General features: G+C 37.7%; 1 protein-coding gene across 2 annotated transcripts in view; it reads right to left on the bottom strand.

The window, feature by feature from the left end:
• Nucleotides 1–17,858, bottom strand: part of FDFT1 (farnesyl-diphosphate farnesyltransferase 1) — a 67,661-nt gene extending 49,803 nt beyond the window's left edge. Inside the window, exons 1-2 of one of the 2 annotated variants that reach the window (XM_001372403.5) lie at nucleotides 16,966–17,858; nucleotides 6,364–6,461 (exon numbers count right to left, since the gene is read on the bottom strand). In XM_001372403.5, the coding sequence (XP_001372440.1) occupies nucleotides 6,364–6,461; nucleotides 16,966–17,064 (197 nt within the window). In that variant the 5' untranslated portion in view covers nucleotides 17,065–17,858. Of the gene's footprint in view, nucleotides 1–6,363; nucleotides 6,845–16,965 lie in introns of those variants that run through there. The other variant, XM_007476239.3, reaches the window with a different exon arrangement.
• Nucleotides 17,859–19,747: the final 1,889 nt, after the last annotated feature.

Below are 19,747 nucleotides of genomic sequence, written 5' to 3' on the forward strand. Positions count from 1 at the left end.
TGCCAAAAAGAGCACACAGGAAAAACTAATGTGAGACTCAAGGTTGCAACCCTTGACATATATTAAGTTGTAGGACGACTTCCTTGTATCTACATTCTTTGTGAAGTACTCAGACAAGTACCAAAATCTGAGTATCATTCTGGCTCCCTATATCCCTGAGAATGAGAAAAATCAGATGAGGGAATGACACTTCCCTATCAAAATAGAATTCTAGTTCCTTTCCTTCTTATGGTATTTTGATTCTGATTTTGAAATTTTTTTCTTTCTCCCAAAAGTTTAACTTTCTTCCATTTTTTTCTCTTCCTTTATATTTTTTGTTTTGTTTTTGTTTTTCAATTCTTTTAATAATTTACTCATACACCCCCATAACTCAACAATGCATCCTGAGCTGACCTGGATGTTTTTTTAACACCCACTTTGGGGGGGGGGATTTTATTTTTATAAAAATCCAAGCTTTTGAAATTTTTTGTTTGCGAAAGATCTTCAAGGAAGAAGCTTGCTAACTCCTAAATCCAGAGAATGAACTGTTGCAGAAAGACGCCAGAAAATCTACACTACATCAAGAAGATCAAGAATGAATGTTGGGTGTGGTTGACTGAACTGAAGTTTGATTGAACATTTATTTGAATGTCTACTCTTATGCCAACAGGGGACTGCCCCTAATTTGGCTTTTTGTCAATGTGCCTAGCAAAACAGTGGTTTTGCCTTTTCTCTTTTCTATTCCTCCCGAAGTATTGTAATTTCATAGCTGTTATGTCTAGAAGACCCATCGGAGAGACTAGTCTTCCTTGGGCCTCAGGAGGTGTTGTGAGTTTTAAAACTACTCCACCCTACTCAGACTGTACTTTAGAAGATCTGATTTAACTGTTTCCTGATTAGGAACAATGGAGATAGTTGATCTAACAGAATCAGGTCTTGGAAACTCTACATTGCTCCACCCTACTTAGTTTAACAAGGTCAGGAATGTCTGCACCATACTCAAGGATTAAGTATCTGAGAAAACAGCCTTCAACACACTTGTGCAGAAAAAGCAGACAGACCCCTGGGCTGTCCCAAATCAAGCTAAGCTAACATTGTTACACGTGAGACACAGGAAAGTAACGTAAAACCGTCTATATAGGGCACGTCACTTCCTCCCTTTGGGCTCTTTTCCGGGAGAGGCATCTCTGGCTGGCAGCATGCTAAGCGTTCCAACATCTTGGCGGGGTGGCAGCTATTTGTCTGGGTTTTGGCAGTGAGTTTGCCCTTGAGTTAATTCAGGTTCAGGCATCTTGGCTGAGCCCTCTTGGAGTTCAGACTGATTCCTTCCTCTTTTACTCTCCAAAACCTTATCTTCTAGAGCCTCTAATCTTCCCACCCGGCACAAGCCAGATGGGAGAAATCCTACACCTTTTCCTTCTCCCTTCTTCTTAAATTTCTTTCCACTATACCAATTAAATTACCACAAATTTCCAGCTGACTTGGGTATTTTTTTTTCTATTTGGGACATCCATGGCAACCAAATAATTAATATAGTTTAGGTCACAACGCTAAAATTATCCTTTACAGTAGTAAGCATATAGGGAGTTGATCAAGTCCTGTTAAAGAATGTGTTTATGACATCAACATGGAAATCTAAAAATCCAGAGTTTATTTAGTTTGAGCGTAGAAACCCCAGGTTTTGACCTTGTCATAGGAGAGGTTTCCCCCTGAGGGAAGGTCCCACTTCACCAGACAATAGACATTCACTTCAGGTGGGGAGGCAGACCCCATCCGAAGTCAAGTAGCTCTTTTGTCTCCAGAAGCCTTTCCCAGTATATCACACCCTCCTTCTGAGGATCGAACTCAGGACCTTCAGCTTGCGAGATTGACGTGCTACCTACTGAGCCAAAGCTGAAGTGGATGTCTGTTGTCTGGTGAAGGGGTACCTTCCCTCAGGGGGAAACCTCTCCTGTGACAAGGTCAAAACCTGGGTTTATACCCTCAAACTAAATAAACTGGGGATTTCTAAATTTCCATGTTGACAATGGATTTCTCAGTTTTCTCTTGCAGCTGCAAGGAAGTGGAGAGGAGGCTGAAGGTATCATATCAGAACCCACCAGATTTGAGAGACTTAAAGACTTTGGGGAAATGGGGTAGTGTTTTGATTGTTAGATATTGCCAAAGGCAGACTGCCTGCCTTTCTGGCTGGAATTGTCAATGCGCCGGTGGTATTGGGGAATGCCCCCAAATGCCAATTACCCGTACCTTTATCCCTTAGGTTTTCCCATCATCAGCGATGGAGTCCAACCCCATATAGCATTACTCATTTATCCATATATTTGGTCAATGACGGTCAGTCCTCACCAAAAAGGGGTGTGTGTCAACATGGAAATCTAGAAGGCCCCAGTTTATTTAGTTAGGAAGTAGAAACCCCAGGTTTTGACCATGTCACCAGAGAGTTTTCCCCCTGAGGAAAGGCCCTACTTCACTTCAGGTGGAAGATAAACCCAATCTGAAGTTAACCCAATCTGTCTAGAAGCCTTTTCTGGTATATCACATCCTCTTTCTGGGATCTTCAGCTTGCAAGACTGATGCGCTACCTACTGCGCCAAAGAGTCTATTGTCTGGTGAAGTAGGGCCTTTCCTACTGGGGACTTCTAGATTTCCACATTGACACGGTCATATTCTGATTCAGTGATTTCACTAATGGTTATATACCTCAAGCAATCAAAGATGGAAATACCAAATATATACATTCCAAAAGAGTCCTAGCAGCACTTTTTGTGGTCGCAAAAGACTGGAAACAAAGTAGGTGACTATAAATTGGGAAAAAGCTAAATAGTATATGAATGCAATGGAATAAGAAGTATGTTGTTAAGAAAGGGAGACAGCTAATGGTTCAGTGGATAGAGCACCAGGTCTAGAGATGGGAGGTCCTAGGTTCAAATCTAGCCTCAGACACTTCTGAGCAAGTCATTTAAAATCCATTTACATAGCTCTTACCCTTCTGTCTTGAATCGTCACTAGGAAAGAAAGGGTTGTTGTTTTTTTTTAAGGAACAGTAAACAACATAAGTTCATAGAAATGCCAATGGCTATATAAGATCTGAGGGAGTTTAAAGGTTGTTAACAGATAGAGAAATCTGGGAAGGTTTTATGGAAGAGGTAGCGTAAGAATTAGGCTTTCCTTTTGTATAGTTTAATGTATTTTAATAGCAAACTTACAGGAATGGCATAGATGACAAACAATATTAAAAACATGCACTCACTGGTATGTAGAACTCAGAAAAGCATAGTAAATGGATAGAATCTGCTGTATGATAAAAATGTTACAAACACCATTCACTTGCCATCAATAAGAAATATACTTGCTTAAAAAAAAAATCCAGAAGCTGGCATTGTCCAGAAAAATTTAACAAGTTTATTCATAATTATTATAAAATTGAATTGTTAAAACTTGTTTATGGTCCTCAAATGTATATTCAAAATTCACCCATAAATGAAAGTGGAAAAAACTTGCAAATATCTGATTTCTAGTCCTCTTTTTTCCAACCACAATACTATGCTTAGGTACCTTTTGAGTCCACTGGGGGGGGGTCTTAGAATTTAGAATTGATAGTGTTAGTTCCAAGGCAGAAGAGCTGTAACAGATGGGCAAATAAGGTTAAATGACTTGCCCAGGGTCACATAGCTAGGAAGTTTCTAAGGTCAATTATGAACCCACCACCTGCCATCTCCTTGCTCTCTATCTACTGAGCCACTTAGCTGCTCCAAAGTTTATTAATCTTAAATTCAGTGGGACTTTTATCCCTAATTCCACAAAAAAAATAACAAGACCCAATGTGTAGTGATACTTTTTTTTTTATCATTTCAGTAGTGAACATTCTTATGAGAGGCTGCTTTATCACTTAACAAGCAAGTTTGTTTAGGATAAGCTACTTTCTGAAACTTGTCCTCATCTATACATCCCTGCTCTCATCTCTTACTTTTTTTTTTATCTGCAAACACCACAATTGGGCTTTCAAGGAAGGAAGGAATAAGAACTTGAGCAAACAGAAGTTATCATGGTGGGGAAGTACAGGGCCTCTGGAGGAGAGGTAGTCCAGTCTGACTAAAACATAGAGAAAATTAGAACAGTATACTATGAATTAAGGCTGACTACACAGAATGTAGAAAAGCATGGGAGAACTGATATGAACCACACAAAATGAAATAAACAGAGCCAGGAAAACAATGAACAAAATGAATAAATAATGAAAATGGAAAGAACCACCAAAAAACCTCAGCAGTGGTAGCTTATGATCACTAAACATTTTCAGAAAAAAAGATGGGAAAAGGGATATATGCCTTTTTGCAAAGGTGGGCACCATATGGGAGTGGAACATTGCATATACTTTCAGATTAAACAAACACTCTAGTGGTCCAACCTTGCCCTCTTTTTTTTTTTTAATTCTTTATTACAAGGGATTATTCTCTGGAGGAGGAGATCGGATGTGGTAATAAGGGTACTAACCAATAAGGTTAAAACAAAGTGTATTCATTAAAATTTCAAAGAAAAGTTAAAACAAAAAAAACACAAATCTATGCAAAAGGAAACTAGTCTGGTAGATGTGAAGGAAAGGTTGGAAAGAGGAGAAGATAAAAGTAGGAGTATCTTTTAGGAGACTACTGCATTAGTTCAAGCAGATGATAAGGTACTGAGAAATTCTTGAAGTGCCTTCTGAAACAAGGATTCACTAATGTTCAGTTTTGAATGAATGCTAATTATATAATATGCCAACATTATATATAAATATATATAAAATTCTAATAATGATTATCATCATCTATGAATGGTAGGTTTTGATAGCTAACCAAAATATTAATTAAAATGTAAACTCCTTTAAGAGAGGATCTGTCGGGGCAGCTATGTGGCTCAATGGATAGAGATCCAGGCCTGGAGACAGAAAGTTCCTGGGTTGAAATACAACCTCAGGTACTTCCTATGTGACTTTGAACAAGTCACTTAACCCCAACTGCCTATAGCCCTTACTCATCTTTTGCCTTGGCATAGATACTTACTGCATTGATTCTAAGACAGAAGGCAAGGTTTAAAAAAAAAAAGCAAGCTCTGTTTTCTTTTTTAACCTCAGAGTAGACAGAGTGCTTTCCACACAGTACTTATTTGATCATGTCTGCCAAATTGAATTAATTTCTTAATCATTTTAGGTTAAGAAGGAAGGAACTTGACTTAGTTTTCAAACACATGCCAATATTTAAGAAATATACTCAAAGGGCTCAAAGACAATTCACAAAAAGAAGATCCCCTTGAAAAAGCAGTTAAAGAGGCAGCTAGGTAACAGTGGACAGAGAGCCACCAGGCATGAAGTTGGGTGGACCTGGCCACAGACACTTCCTTGCTATGTAATCCTGAGCAAATCACTTAACCCCACGGCCTAGCCCTTTCAACTCTTCTGCTATAGTAGATACTTGGTCAAGATTCTAAGACAAAAAGTAAGGGTTTATAAGAAAAGAAAAGAAAAGAAAAGAAAAGAAAAGAAAAGAAAAGAAAAGAAAAGAAAAGAAAAGAAAAGAAAAGAAAAGAAAAGGAAAGAAAAGAAAAGGAAAGAAAAGAAAAGGAAAGAAAAGAAAAGGAAAGGAAAAAAAGCAGTTAAGTCTCATCAACAGTGAACTTCCCTCTTCATGAACTGTGTTTAGTTTACCACTCAGCAGATTCCATATAGTAAGAATCAAATTACAAAGAGTCCAAATTCAACAAAAGATAAATATACTTTAGATGTCACATAATCAAGGTCATGAGTATTTCCTGGAATACAGCTCCCTCCCTTGATTAATTACCACATGAAAATTAACAATCCACCTAAAATTTTCTTCACAATTAACTGCACCTGTTTTAGTTCTTACTCAGGTAATAATGATTATAACAAACTATAACAGCTGGCTGTCACCACTATTCCCATAGAATGCATTATATTTAATGAATACAAAATGGCATACAAAATATTACAAATACTCCATAGACAGGAAAAAGAAATCTTAGTTTAAATATCAGGTCTGCACAGAGGCACTGATCAAAAAATTTCATTCACAAAACCTGCAGGAATATAATTGCTACTGTCCCCTGAAAGTGAAATAGGCCAGTCTTCTATACAAACTCCATTAAATATCAGAGTGCCTCAAAGGGCAATGGAGTCAAAAAATGTGGAAATTTTAACTTGGATGCTTTTATATGTGTTAGAAAACAATTTGGATGAGACACCTTACAGAAAAGAAAGGACAGTGGACTGCATTCAAGTCAATTTTCCACAGCAATTTCAGTTTCATCTTATATAAATCAGATGGGACAACTACCCCATAAAGGAGGCTCTCCTTTGAGGAATAAACAGTAGCTAATCGTACTCACCGCAGACCACTATCAAGTGCCTGGATGACTGCTGCAAAGCTGCGGCTGGTCTGGTTCAAGTACTTGAAACAAGTTTTCAAGCCATCGCTGAGAGTGTCCTGTGGGCAGAGAAAACAAGTAGAGGTAGAAGTTGAGGAGGCTCGGGACTGGGGTAGGTGAGACATGTTAGGAGGCCAATAACACATTCCTTCCCCTCTGCAGCAATCCCTAGTCCAGGGATAGAAGGCAAAGACACAACAGCGTTGGGAGTTCCCTATCCCAGAAGCCCTGGGTGCTGCAGCAGGAGTCAGCCCCAGAGTGAGCTTGAAAAGGGCCCCGGCCTTGGTGCAGCCTGCAGCAGCCATGGGAGGCGGGGTTCAGTGCAGGGCCAGTCAGGAGTTCGTTTTCATAGTCTGAGGGAGAATATCGACGGACTCCAAAGAAGGAGTTATTGACCTCCCAGCCCCCAAACAAATACACACTCCCTAATTCCTGCTAGATAAACAGCCAAAAGGCCCCGGGACACCCACTTCCACTACATGCTCCGCCCTCCCACATGGAATAACAAGTGTCCACTTCCTTAACCCCTTAAAACCCACAGAAGGACCCAGCACTCCTGGTTCCTTTAACCTGAACTTGAACTCTATTATTTTATTAGCTATTTACAGGTTTAGAGAGCTGAATGGTCCTTAAAAGTTATCTAGTTAAACCTCCTCATTTTTACAGAAGAAGATATTGAGAATTAGAACAGGTGAGGGACTTTTTGCTGAGGGTCACACACTTGAACCCAGGTCTCATGACTCCAAACCAAATGTAAATTTTATGGTACACCATAATGTTATTCTCAAAAAGTTCAGTATTGAAAAATTAAAATGTCTACCACCATTCCTTAAACCAGCTATTACAGCTGCCACTCCCCACAAAATTAGACTTAAACTTATTGGAAAGCTGGAATATTTCTTTTACACTACCTGGCTGACTTCCCTTTTTAACTTCAGTGTAGGCTGGTCTTGCAGCTGAGCTGCAGCTCACCAGACTACCCTTCCTAAACAAAAGAAATAATGAGAAATCGTAAAAAGGAAGAAAAATATTTTCTACCAAATTTTCTGATACAAATATGATGAGGGGGAGGGTAATCTGTTGATAACTTTTTACATTTTTTCCCCAGATTATATGTTAATAGAATTTTAAAGTTTGTTTTCTGAAACTTTGCAATCCATTTTCTCTCCCTCCTCCCTCCCCAAGAAGGCAGGTAATATGACACAGGTTGAACATATATTATCAATATAATATGTGTTTCCATGTATATCATATTGTGCAAGAAGACATATTACTTACACTAGAAAAAATTCATGGAAGAAATAAAATGAAGAATGCTATGTTAATTTAATATGCATTCAGAATCTTTTCCTTCCGTGGTGGTGGATATCATTTTTTGTCGTAAGTCCCTTAAAGTTGTCCTGCATCCTTGCCTTGCTGATAATAGTCAAGTCATTCTCAGCTGATCATCGTACATTATTGTTGTTACTGTGTACACTGTTCTCCTGGTTCTGTTCACTTGGCTTTGCATTACCTTCAAATAAGTCTTTGCAAGTTTTTTTGTGATCATCTTATTTGTCATTTCTTACGGCATAAGAGTATTCCATTACAATTATATACAGCTTGTTAGTCATTCCCCAGTCGATAGACATCTCTTTTATTTCCAGTTCTTTGCTAAATATATATATATATATACACATGTATATACATGTGTACACACACACACACACACACACACACACACAGAGTTTGTTTAAATAAACCCTTACCTTACGACTTAGAATCAATACTAAGTATTGGTTCCAAGACAGGAAAGAGATGGACAGGCAATTGGAGGTAAGTGACTTGCCCAGGATCTCACACATAGGCAATGTCTAAGGCTGGATTTGAACCTTCACAACTCCACCGACAATGCATTAGTGAAGAAATTTTCCTATATCCCTTCCAACATCTTATCTATCCGTCAGCCACCTAACTGCCCCTCTTTAATGTTTTATGGAGGAGATGATTTGAAAACACTAATTAAAATACTTCTTACAACAATTTACAGAAGCTATAAATTATTTGGGAATGTTATCTACCAACATTTTCTCAGGAAGTATATGAACCTAAACTACAAAACATTCTTTGCAGAAATACAGACTTAAATAACTGGAAAAACATTAATTTTCAGTTATATCAAGTCAATATAATAAAAATGAAAAGCTACCCTTCAATTAGAGTTAGAAACAATTTTTAACCTTTGTTTTTTTTTTAAATTTGAGCCACATTACTCCTCCTCCCATTCCTGCTCTCCCCACTACTTGAGAAAGCAGAGTAATCTGATAAAAATTTTACGTGTGCAATAATTTAAAACATTTTTTTCATATCAGTCCTCTTGTGGAAGAACACGCAAACTAAAAAAAAAAAAGTTAAATATAGTATGTTTCAGTCTGCATTCAAACTCCATTAGTTCTTCCTCTGGAAGCAGACTGCATTTTTCATTGTGAATCCCAGGGGACTGTCTTGGATCATTGCTAAGAATTGCTAAGTCATTTACGATTGTTCCTCATACAATATTGTTATTATGTTCTGCTCACTTCACTCTGCAACATTCTGAAATCCTTCTCATCATCCTTCTGGCACATAAATATTCCATTAGAATCCTATATCACAACTTGCTAATCTATTCTCCAATTGATGGACATTCCCTAAATTTCATTTCTTTGTCACCACAAAAAAAGCTGCTATAAATATTTGGGTACAAAAAAGTCCTCCTCTACCCCCCTCTCTGGGATACAGACCTAATATAGCTAGATCAACTGCACAGTTTTAAGGAGCCTTTGGGAATACATAGTTCAAAATCTCTCACAATAGTTGGATCAGTTCACAACTCCACCAACAATGCATTAGTGCAGAAATTTTCCTACATCCCCTCCAACATTTATTTTTTTCTGTTATATTAGCCAATCTAACAGGTGTGAGACGATACCTCTGAATTTTTTAAATTTCTATTTCTCTAATCATGCATGACTTGAGCATCTTTTTATGTGACCACAGCAGATAGTCTTGATTTCTTTATCACAAAACTGCCTGTTCATAACCTTTGAACATTTATCAATTGGGGAATGCCTTGTATTAATATAAATTTGACTTAGTTCTTTCTGTACTTGAGGGAAAAATGGCCTTTATCAGAGATCCCATTGTAAAATTTTCATACCAAATTTCTGCTTTTCTTCTAATCTTGTTTGTGCAAAAACTTTTAAATTTAATATAATCAAAATTATCCATTTTACATCTATAATGCTCTCATATTATGTTTGGTCACAAATTCTTCCCTTAAACTTAAGACAAAGAATGCTATCCACCTCCAGAGAAAAAACTGTTGGAGTCAGAATGCTGTATAAAAGCATATGATTTTTCAGGATGCAGTTATATGTTTTACATGATAACACATGTATAGTCCAGATTGAATTGCCTACTAGCACCAGGAGGGAGAAGGGAAAGGAGGGAGGAAGATAAATTTAATCATGTAACTTAGAAAAAAAACTTTTGTGGAAATTTATTACATGTAATTGGTTTTAAAAAAGTAAAAATATAAAAAAACAAAAAACCCCACATACATTCTTCCCTTATCCAGAGATTTGATGGCATACCTAAATTTATTTGTTTATTCAGTACAATATGAACAGTACCAATCAAACCACCAAAGGAATATTAGGTAGAAATAGAAAAAACAATGATGAAATCCAAATGGAACAAAAGGTTATGAATATCAAGGGTAATTGTGAAGAAAGTAGGAAGGAAAGGGTGATATCAGTACTAGATCTCAAAGTGTACCAAAAAAGATCAAAAAGATTTGGTACTCATTTTTTAAAAGATTTATTAGTGGAATGAAAAAGGTACATATATATGCAGTATATATAAGCAAACAAAAAATAGCATAGTGAATTCTTACATGTGAATTCTACCAAATATTTAAAGATCAACTAATTCCAATGGTTAAATAAATTATTTGAAATAACAGGTAAAGGAGTCCCACTAAACTTTTTTGTGAAACAAATATGATGCTGATACCTAAACCAGGAAGAGTAAAAATTGATAAAGAAAATCAAAGACCAATTAAATTAATTAATATGAATGCAAAAATCCTAAAATACCAGTTAGGAAACTACAATATATCACAAAGATTATACACTGTGACCAAACAGGATTTATACCAGGAATTCAAGGATGATTTAACATAAGAGAAAATATCAGCAACAAAAGTGACAAAACCATATAATTATATCGATAGATTCAGAGAAAGCTTTTGAGAAATACAATACTCACTCCTATTTAAAATATTGAAGGGAGGGCAGCTGGGTGGCTCAGTGAATTGAGAGCCAGGCCCAGAGATAGGAGGTCCTGGGTTCAAATGTGATCTCAAGACACTTCCTAACTGTGTGACCCTGGGCAAGTCACTTGACCTCCATTGCCTAGCCCTTCCCACTCTTCTGCCTTAGAACCAATACACAGTATTAATTCTAAGATGGAAGGACAGAGTTTAAAACATTTTTGGAAAGCAAAACTATGATTTTTTTCTTAAAACAAGAAACATTTACCTAAAAACATTAGCAAATATTTTTTGTAACAGGGCTAAGCTAGAAGCCTTCCCAATCAGATCAGGAGTGAAATAAGATACTCATTAATACCAGTACTATTTAATATTGCACTAGAAATGCTAGCAATAGCAAAAAGAGAAGGGGGGAAAAAAGGAATCAGAAAGGGCAGAGATAATAAAAATATCTCTTTCTTCAGATGATATGATAGCATATGTGGAAATCCTAAAAATCCAACAAAAAGGATAGTTGAAACAATAATTTTAGCAAAATAACAAGATATAAGATAAATAAATAAACCAAAAGTTGCTAGTTTCTAGAGGAAAGACTTATCTCCTAAAAACTGCTAGGAAAATTGGGCAACAGTTTGGAAGACATTAGGTTTCTACCATTAGATTTAGGTTTACTAACACCAAATACCAAGATAAAACTCCAAATGGATACATGACAAATATAAAAGATTCTATCATAAATAAATTAAAGGAGCAAGGAAGAAAATTACCTTTTGGATCTGTGAGAAAAGGGAAAGTTCATAATTAAGTACCTCATAGATCACAAAAATGAAATGGACAATTACAATTGTATAAAATTTTTTAATGTTTGAAGTCAGTCAATATACATTTAAGTGCCTATTACTGTCCACTGTGCTAAGGGCTAGGGTTACAAAGAAAGGCAAACAAATAGTCTTTGCTCTCAAGGAGATCACAGTGAAAGTACAAAAACAAGATACAGACAGGATAAATATGTCATAGGTAATCAACAAAGGAAAGGCACGAGTATTAGGAGAGGTCAGGAAAGGGTTTTTGCAAAAGGTAGGATTTTAGCTGGGTCTTGAAGTCAGGGGAAGCCAGGAGATGAGGAAGGAGAGATTCCCAGGTGTTTGGGAAGAGGGAAAAGACAGGAGTGAAAAATGCCCAGGGTTGGGACATGGAGTGTTTTATGAGAGAAATAGCAAGGAAGGAGGTCAATGTCACTGGGATTTAGAGTATGTCAAGAGTAAAGTATAAGACTATTAAAGTGGAGAGGTTATAAAGTGCTGTGAACTTCAAATGGAAGATTTTCTATTTGATCCCTTTGAAACTGATAGGGAGCCAACAGAATTTACTGAATAAGGGGGGGAGGAAAGGGAGTGACATGGTAAGGATGATTTCTTTGGCATCTGAGTAATGGATGGCCTGGAGCAGGAAGAGAATTGAGGCAGGAAGACCAATCAGAAAGCTATTTTAATAGTATAGGTACAAGATGATGAGGGCCTGAACTAGATAGTGGCTATGTCAGAGAGGAGAGAGTATATGGAAGAGAAGTTTCAAAAATAAAATTGACAGGTCTTGGTAACGCATTGGATATGGGTGATGAAAAAGAGTGAGGAGTCAAGGGTACCACATTTCCAGGCTGGGTTATTAGGAAAGTGATGGTACCTTTAACATTAATAGCAAAGTTATGAAGAGAAGGTTTGAGACAAAAGATGAGTTCAGTTTTAAACATGCTGAGTTTAAGCTATCTATAGAACATCCAGTTCAAGATGTCAAACAAACAGTTGAGAGATGCAAGAGCAGAGGTTGGGAGAGATTATTAGGGCTGGAAAAGAATCAAAACAAATCCAATACAGCTAATATTAGAAAATAAAATAGTTAACAGAAAAAACCACTGCAGCTAATTTCTCTGATAAAAGTTTTATTTCCAATATATGGGGAACTGATTCAAATGTATAAGAGATTTCCTAATTGATAAATGGGCAATGGATATGAATGGGCAATTTTCAGAAGAAATCCAATGAAAATGCTCCAAATCATAAACAATTAAAGAAATACAAATTAAAGCAATTCTGAGGTTCCATTTAATACACAAGATCAGCAAAGTTGATAAAAATAAAAAAATGATGAGTCTCAGAGAGACCACAGCAAAACAGTTATATTAATGTACTGTTGGTGGAGCTGTGAAATAGTCTAAGTCTTCTAGAAAGAAAAATCAAAACTTAAGAGAAAAATCACTAAACCATTCCAACCCTTTTACCCAGTGATTCCACTACAGAGTATATATATACTTCCAAAATGATCAAAGACAAAAAGAAAAGTACTTGATGTGCTAAGTCATCGAAGCAGTTTTTTAGATAATTTAAAAAAACTCTAAAAGTGCTCATTGCCTAAGGAATAGTTAACAAAATGAGGACATATATGAATATAAATGAATATATTTGTACAGCAAGAAATGACAAATGTGAGAAATTCAGAGAGACATGGAAAGATCTGTAAGAAACAATGAAAAGCAAAATAAGGAGTACCCAAAACCCCCACCAATATATAGAATGGCTACAACAATATAAATAAAATATCACTAAAAGAAAGTTAGGATTAAGTATATGACAAAATAGTAGGTCCCTGAGAAGAGAAGATGATGATAGCAGCTAGAATTAACATATGACTTTCATGTCTATAAAATACTTAACATATGTTATCTAACTTGATCCTCACAACTCTGAGGTAGATCCTATTACAGATAATGAAACAGATCTACACCTTCAGTGTAGAGACAGGGAACTTGTAGTTCCAAATATTGTATACATTGTCAGAGAAGATTTCTGTAATCTGTATCAGAAAATAAAGAAAGCAAAAGACCCCTCTTATTAGAGTTCCTGCTTAAAAATGTAGCTGGAAGAGAATATTTAAAATCCAATAGAGATGAATGATATGCTCCTTTTTAAAAACAATACTACTATACTGATTGCATCAGAGCCCCAGAACATTAGGGAGATTCTTCAATGAGATCCAGAGCCATTCAAGAAGTTGGCATGGTAATCCACATCTAAAAATTAAAGTGCGAAAGAATAGATGTTGCCCAGATGATGACATATTGGTAGGAAAACAACAAAATTATTTATCATTGGGCAGGGATTACAAATAGGCCCTTAATGAATTGGAGAACAAGCTGGTCTGCATTTGGAAACTGTGAAATATAATCAAGGATACCATAATGGCCACCAAAGCTTATCTTTTTAATTTCAATAATTCCATTCCCCCACCCCCACCCCCACCCCCAGTGATGAATGATCAGCTGAAAATCAAGAAACATCAAGAGTTTTTTTTGAAAAATCAAAGCAATAGGTAATCCAAATAGCAATGAAGAGCATTAAAGAAGATGTAGAAAAGGTGGTGGGCGGTCTCTATTTGTGGTGTCAGACATGGAGAGGCAATGATACACCAGTATCTTCAGAATATTAAGACTTAGTAGAAAGCCTCAGGACCTTGAATAAATGGAAGAAAAGCACAAGAACCACAAAGGATGAGAAGGAATAGAAGCACTTGGATCTACACAAGTAAAAGGAATTAGCTATGCCCATAATCCATCAGAGAGCATAAAAGTAAAAAACAGCCTAGCTCTGGTCATGATTTAATGAACTTTTGCAGCAAGTGAAACTTTTCCTTTGGAGAAAAGGATCTCTTTGTAGTTAAAGTAAAAATTTCCTAAAATCTTTTTAAGTGTAGAATTTGGACACATCATCTAATGGAAATAATGCTTATATTGCAGTCTTCCTTTCTCTAGCACTACTCTCCAGACGTAAGCATTTCTCAAAGATTCCTTGACAAGCACCCATTTTTAAAGCATTCAACAGTTCAATATCACTAACTCCCAATTCTTGCCTTTTATGTCAAAATCAACATATCCCAAAACAGAATTCAGTATCTTTTCTCCCAAACTTTATTCTTCTTCTGAACTGTTCTTTTACTAATTTAAGGGAATACCATCCTTCTGGTCACCAAGATTCACAGCCTCCATGTAATCTGAATCTCCTCTTTCAATCACTCCATTTATCCAATCTGTTGCCAAATCTTGTTTCTACTTTCATTGCATCTCTGCTATGTCCTCTCATAAAATTAGTACTACAGACTAAGCTCTTATACATTTTATCTATACTATTACAATAGTTTGTTAACTGATATCCGTACATCAAGTCCCTTTTCCATTCCAGTTCATTTTCCATTTAGTTGCCAAAGTAAATTTCATCAAATTTAGTTATGATCATCACACACAAAGTTCTTCATTATGTAGCCACAGTTCTTCATTATGTAGCCACTATCTTTCCTATCTTCTTACAGTCTCCTCTCCTTTGATCTTGGTCTACTTGCAGCTCCTTGAACATAAAATTCTAAATTCTATCTCAGTGACTTTTCACAGTTTGTTCTCTGTGCCTGGGGATGCACATCTACTCTTAGATCATTGGCTTCCTTTAAGACTCATCTCAAGTTCATCTTGTTTCAGGAGGTGCCTCGCTGGCCATGCCATACTCCGTGCATTTATCTTATGGGTTCTGTTTTATCTATGTGGTCTTCCCCATTAGCATGAAAGCTCCTCAAAAACAAAAATTATCTTGAACAATGTCTGGTATACAGTAAGTGCTTAACACCTGACAGACTGCTTTCATTCTGTCATTCTATGACTGGCAACTTCTTGTTGCTTTGCTTACCTCATGAATTTCAAAATCCTTCACCTTTCATTCAAGTTTTTACTGAGCCTTCTCAGGGGTCCAAGGGCTGTTCTTCATAAACTAAAGTGGCCTCCACAGCTTTCCACTAATAAGTTATGCTCAATTACACATCCATGACTTTTCTCATGCTCTTAATGGAATGCCCTTTGCCCTCCTCTCTAATCATCCAAATTGTGCACAATTTTCAAAGCCTAACTAAAAACTCAGCTCTCTAAAACTACCTTAATACTTCCTTCACTTTTAATTTAGTAATCAAAATAAAATCTTTACTAATCAACCTTACAGTTTCTTATCTTGTGGTTTAATAAATACCAAATGGTTGTTTCTGGTGTGTAAGTCAGTCTTCCCAAATAAAAGGTAAGTTCTAAAAGACAAGTATCTTTTTTTGTTTCCTTTGCAAAACTAAGTTTGTTATGAATAATCTTCTGCTAAAGCTCATTTGACTTATGGCAGACTTTCAAAATAATTCCTGTAAAAAATTAAGCTTAGTGTCTCTTGGCTCCAAAATAACTCACTTGCCTTTCAAAAGTAAGTTCTCTCAAATGACAAGTTCTAAACATCCTCAAATCTGACTATGTTTTAATCCACAGAAGGTCAGACCTGGAATTGACTTTAAAATCCATCGTGTCCTTTTTCTTTAGGGAAGATGTAGGAAACTAAGGCCCAGAGAAAAGGATTTGCCCAAGATCACACGGCTGGTGACCCAATTCTTCTACTAATTCTCTTTTTACCTGGTACCTTCTGGTATATTTAGAACCTGGTATAGTATTTAGAGGTTGAAAAGATTTAGAAATTAACTGGTCCATCCCATTTATTTTGCAGAGGAAGAAACAATGGTTTAGGGTTAATATTCAGAGAGCTTGTATTAGAAAAAACAGGTCTTGATTTCTAATTTTTTTCCCCAAATTTCACATTATCATAAATTTAGCCTCTAGTACTATGACCCTGAGCCAGAGTTCTGGACTTGAAGTCAGGACCTGGCTTCAAACCCTGGTGACCTTGGGCAAGACTCTTAACATCTAGAGACCCTGGTCTCACCTGTAAAATGAGAGTGATTGACCTTGTTGGCTCCTGATTCTGGGGACCCTTCTAGTTCTAGGCCTATGATCCTATGACTAGATGATTTCTGAAAACCCTTCCAGCTCTATGATGTTTACCTGTTTCCCTTCTGGGCAAAATGAGGTGGGGGAGCTGGAGTCAAATGATTCTTCAAGCCCCTTTCAAACTACAAATGCTAGGCTCCGCTTCAATCAGTATTTATTAAGCGCCTACGAAGCACCAGGCACAAAGATTGACTCGGGGGTGGGGTGGGGTGTGCAGACACTGTCCTTTAGCTCTGCTGGTTGTACACAATAAGCATCTCGGGAGGAGCAGCTATCGATAATTCACCTGTTCCGCGGTGGGGGCGGGCCTGAGAGCAGAGAGGCGCACCCAACCAGGGGGCAAAGGATTTGGGGAGGGCGGGGGAGGACTCGGACCCGGCCGGCCGGGGAAGGGGGGCAAGGGCAACGCCTCACTCACCTGGTCTAACTTGGGTATCACCTTCCTGGCACCTCCCATCTTGTACCATAGAAGGTTATAGAGCTCCTCCGGGTGCCCGAGCAGCTCCACGAACTCCATGCCGGGGATGTAGAATGGATCCTGGCCCAAGTCAGTCAGTCAGTCAATCAGTAAGTCAGTCAGTCAGTCAATCAGCTTAGCAGCCGGCTTCCTTGCCTTCCTTAGTTACAGCCGGCTCGGCGACTGATAGATCTCTAATACAGTGAAGCCAAAGGGGCGGAGCCCGAGGAAGGAACCGCGGGAGGAGGAGGTTCGAAGCCGTTAGTCACGCCCTTTCTATCTCACCACCACCAACCGGTGCCTGAAGTTAGAAGTCCCGCCCCCTCCCGAGATCGTCGTGTGAAATAATGCGTGATTATTGGCTCATGCTACTCGGACCAGGAAGACGCTAGCCAATAGGCAAGCCGATCAAGTCTGGTGTGACGGACGCCTTCCCGAAGCCCATTGGACCGCTGTCTTGGCTTCTGGACTACGGTTTGCGAACTCGCGTGAGGCTCACTGGGGAAGGAAGGGTGGGGGATACTTGCAGGAACCCAAGATGTACTTGGAACTAAAGCGCTATCCAGGATGGTGGATGGCTAGTGGCCGATAATTCAGCCCTGGGACTTGAGACACCGCACTGGGTTCCGACTACTTCTTCGCCCTGCCTTGGCAGTACCTTGGTTCCTCCTGACAAATAGCCGGCTCCTCTGCCCGAAGAACGGAGAAAGAGGTCTCCATTCCTTAAGTTGGGAGTCAACGAGTGCCCGATACCGTCTTCTCTTCCCTGATCGAAGGCAGGAGAGGGCCGAGTCAAAGCCGCTCTGAGCTGAGATTAAGTACAAACACTGAATCACCGAATGCTGGAGCGATTTCCCCCGTCAGCACTGGCTCAATAACGATGCTTCACTGGCACCGGACTCTGCCCACTACGTAATCCATCGGTCCAACAACCCCCATTATCGTTTGTTGTAGTTACTATTGTGTTCTTGGCTATGTTTACTTCATCGTGCTTCAGTTCATAGAGATCTTTAAATATCTCTCAGTATTCATCACACATTTCTTTTGTTCAGTTCTTTCAGTTATATCACTCTTTATGACCTCGTTTGGGATTTTCTTGGCAAAGATACTGGAATGGTTTGCCATTTGGGGGGCTCACTGTACAGATGAGGAAACAGGCAGACAAGGATCCAGTGACTTGCCCAGAGTTACACAGCTAGGGTCTAAGACTTAATTTGAACTCAGGTCTTCCTGACTCCAGGCCTGGCACTCTAACTAGTTCACCACCTGGCTGCCCCTCTCATTTCTCATAGCATAGAAAATTGCATTACATTCACGTACCACAATTTAACTATTCTCCAATGGAGGAACATTTACTTTTTTCTCCTAGTTCTTTGGTATTGTTTTAATGAAAATCCCTGCAAAGGATATCACCTCTGTCAGTGCATACTGTCAACTGCTGTCAAATTTCTTTTTTCTGCTTTTTTTCCCCTTCATTTTAAAAATTATTTTATTTTAATAATAAATTTCTACATGAGTTTTCCGAAGTTAAATAATCTCAGTTGTCTCTTGTCCTTATTCCCTACCCCCTCCTGGAGCTGGCAAGCAATTTAATCCAGGTTATATTTGTATTATCATACAAAATATATTTCCATATCATTTATTTTTGTAAGTGAATAATCTTATAAAACCCAACCCCCCAAACATATACCCAAATAAGCAAGTGATAAACCATATGCTTTCATCTGCATTCTTACTTCAATATTTCTTTCTCTGGAGGTGGATAGCATTCTTTTTCCCAAGTCCCTCAGAATTGTTCTGGATCATTGTATTGCTGTTAATAGCAAAGTCTGTTACATTTGATCATTCCACAATATTGCTATTACTGTTTACAATGTTTTACTGGTTTGACTTTGCATCAGTTCACATAGGTCTTTCCAGTTCTTTCTGAAATCATCCTGTTCATCATTCCTTATAGCACAATAATATTCTATCACCATCATATGCCAAAATTTGTTAAGCCATTCCCTAACTGAGGGACTGCTGTCAAATTTCTAATCTTAGTTCCCTAATACTCCGAAAGATTATGATTTGACAAAAGAGGTAGGGTTTGAACCCAGATATTTTCTTATTCCAAGACTAGCCTTTAAGGCACTTTAGCATGTTTGTGAGTATATTTATATACATTATTAATTGTATATAAATGTATATTGTATATATTGTGAAGATTGGATTTAGCTATCTCCTAATTATAACAATGAAGATACTTAGCTCTTCCTTTATTGTGAAGATTAAATTGTAATCCCCTGATTTTAACAATGAAGGTATTTAACTCTTCCTGTATTGGGAAGATTGAATTGTAATCCACAATCTGTTTTTAGATTTTAATCCCCAAAAGGTGATAACTCAGTATTTTAAGTAGATCTACCCATTTTAACTACAAAAAAGGTGTTAAGTATCTACAAAAGGTGAACTAACCAAAAAAAGGTGATACGTAACTACAAAAGATAAATTAACCAAAAAAATGTATTAAGTAACCCAAAAAGATACAATCTAACCAAAGAAGGTGTGAACTAAAGAGGGGGCAGTCCTGGAGAAAAGCATCTGCTGTGATTGGTAGATATGAAATTTAGGAGAGGTGACACAAGAGAAAAAGATCTTTAAAAAGAGGATCAGAGGCCAGAAGAAGAGATTCGGACTCGGAGTTGGACTGGAGGAACTGGACCGCTGGAGGAATTTGTACAGGAGACCTCAGACTGCTTTT

The sequence above is a fragment of the Monodelphis domestica genome, chromosome 1 (assembly GCF_027887165.1).
Source record: "Monodelphis domestica isolate mMonDom1 chromosome 1, mMonDom1.pri, whole genome shotgun sequence".
NCBI classification, from domain to species: domain Eukaryota; kingdom Metazoa; phylum Chordata; class Mammalia; order Didelphimorphia; family Didelphidae; genus Monodelphis; species Monodelphis domestica.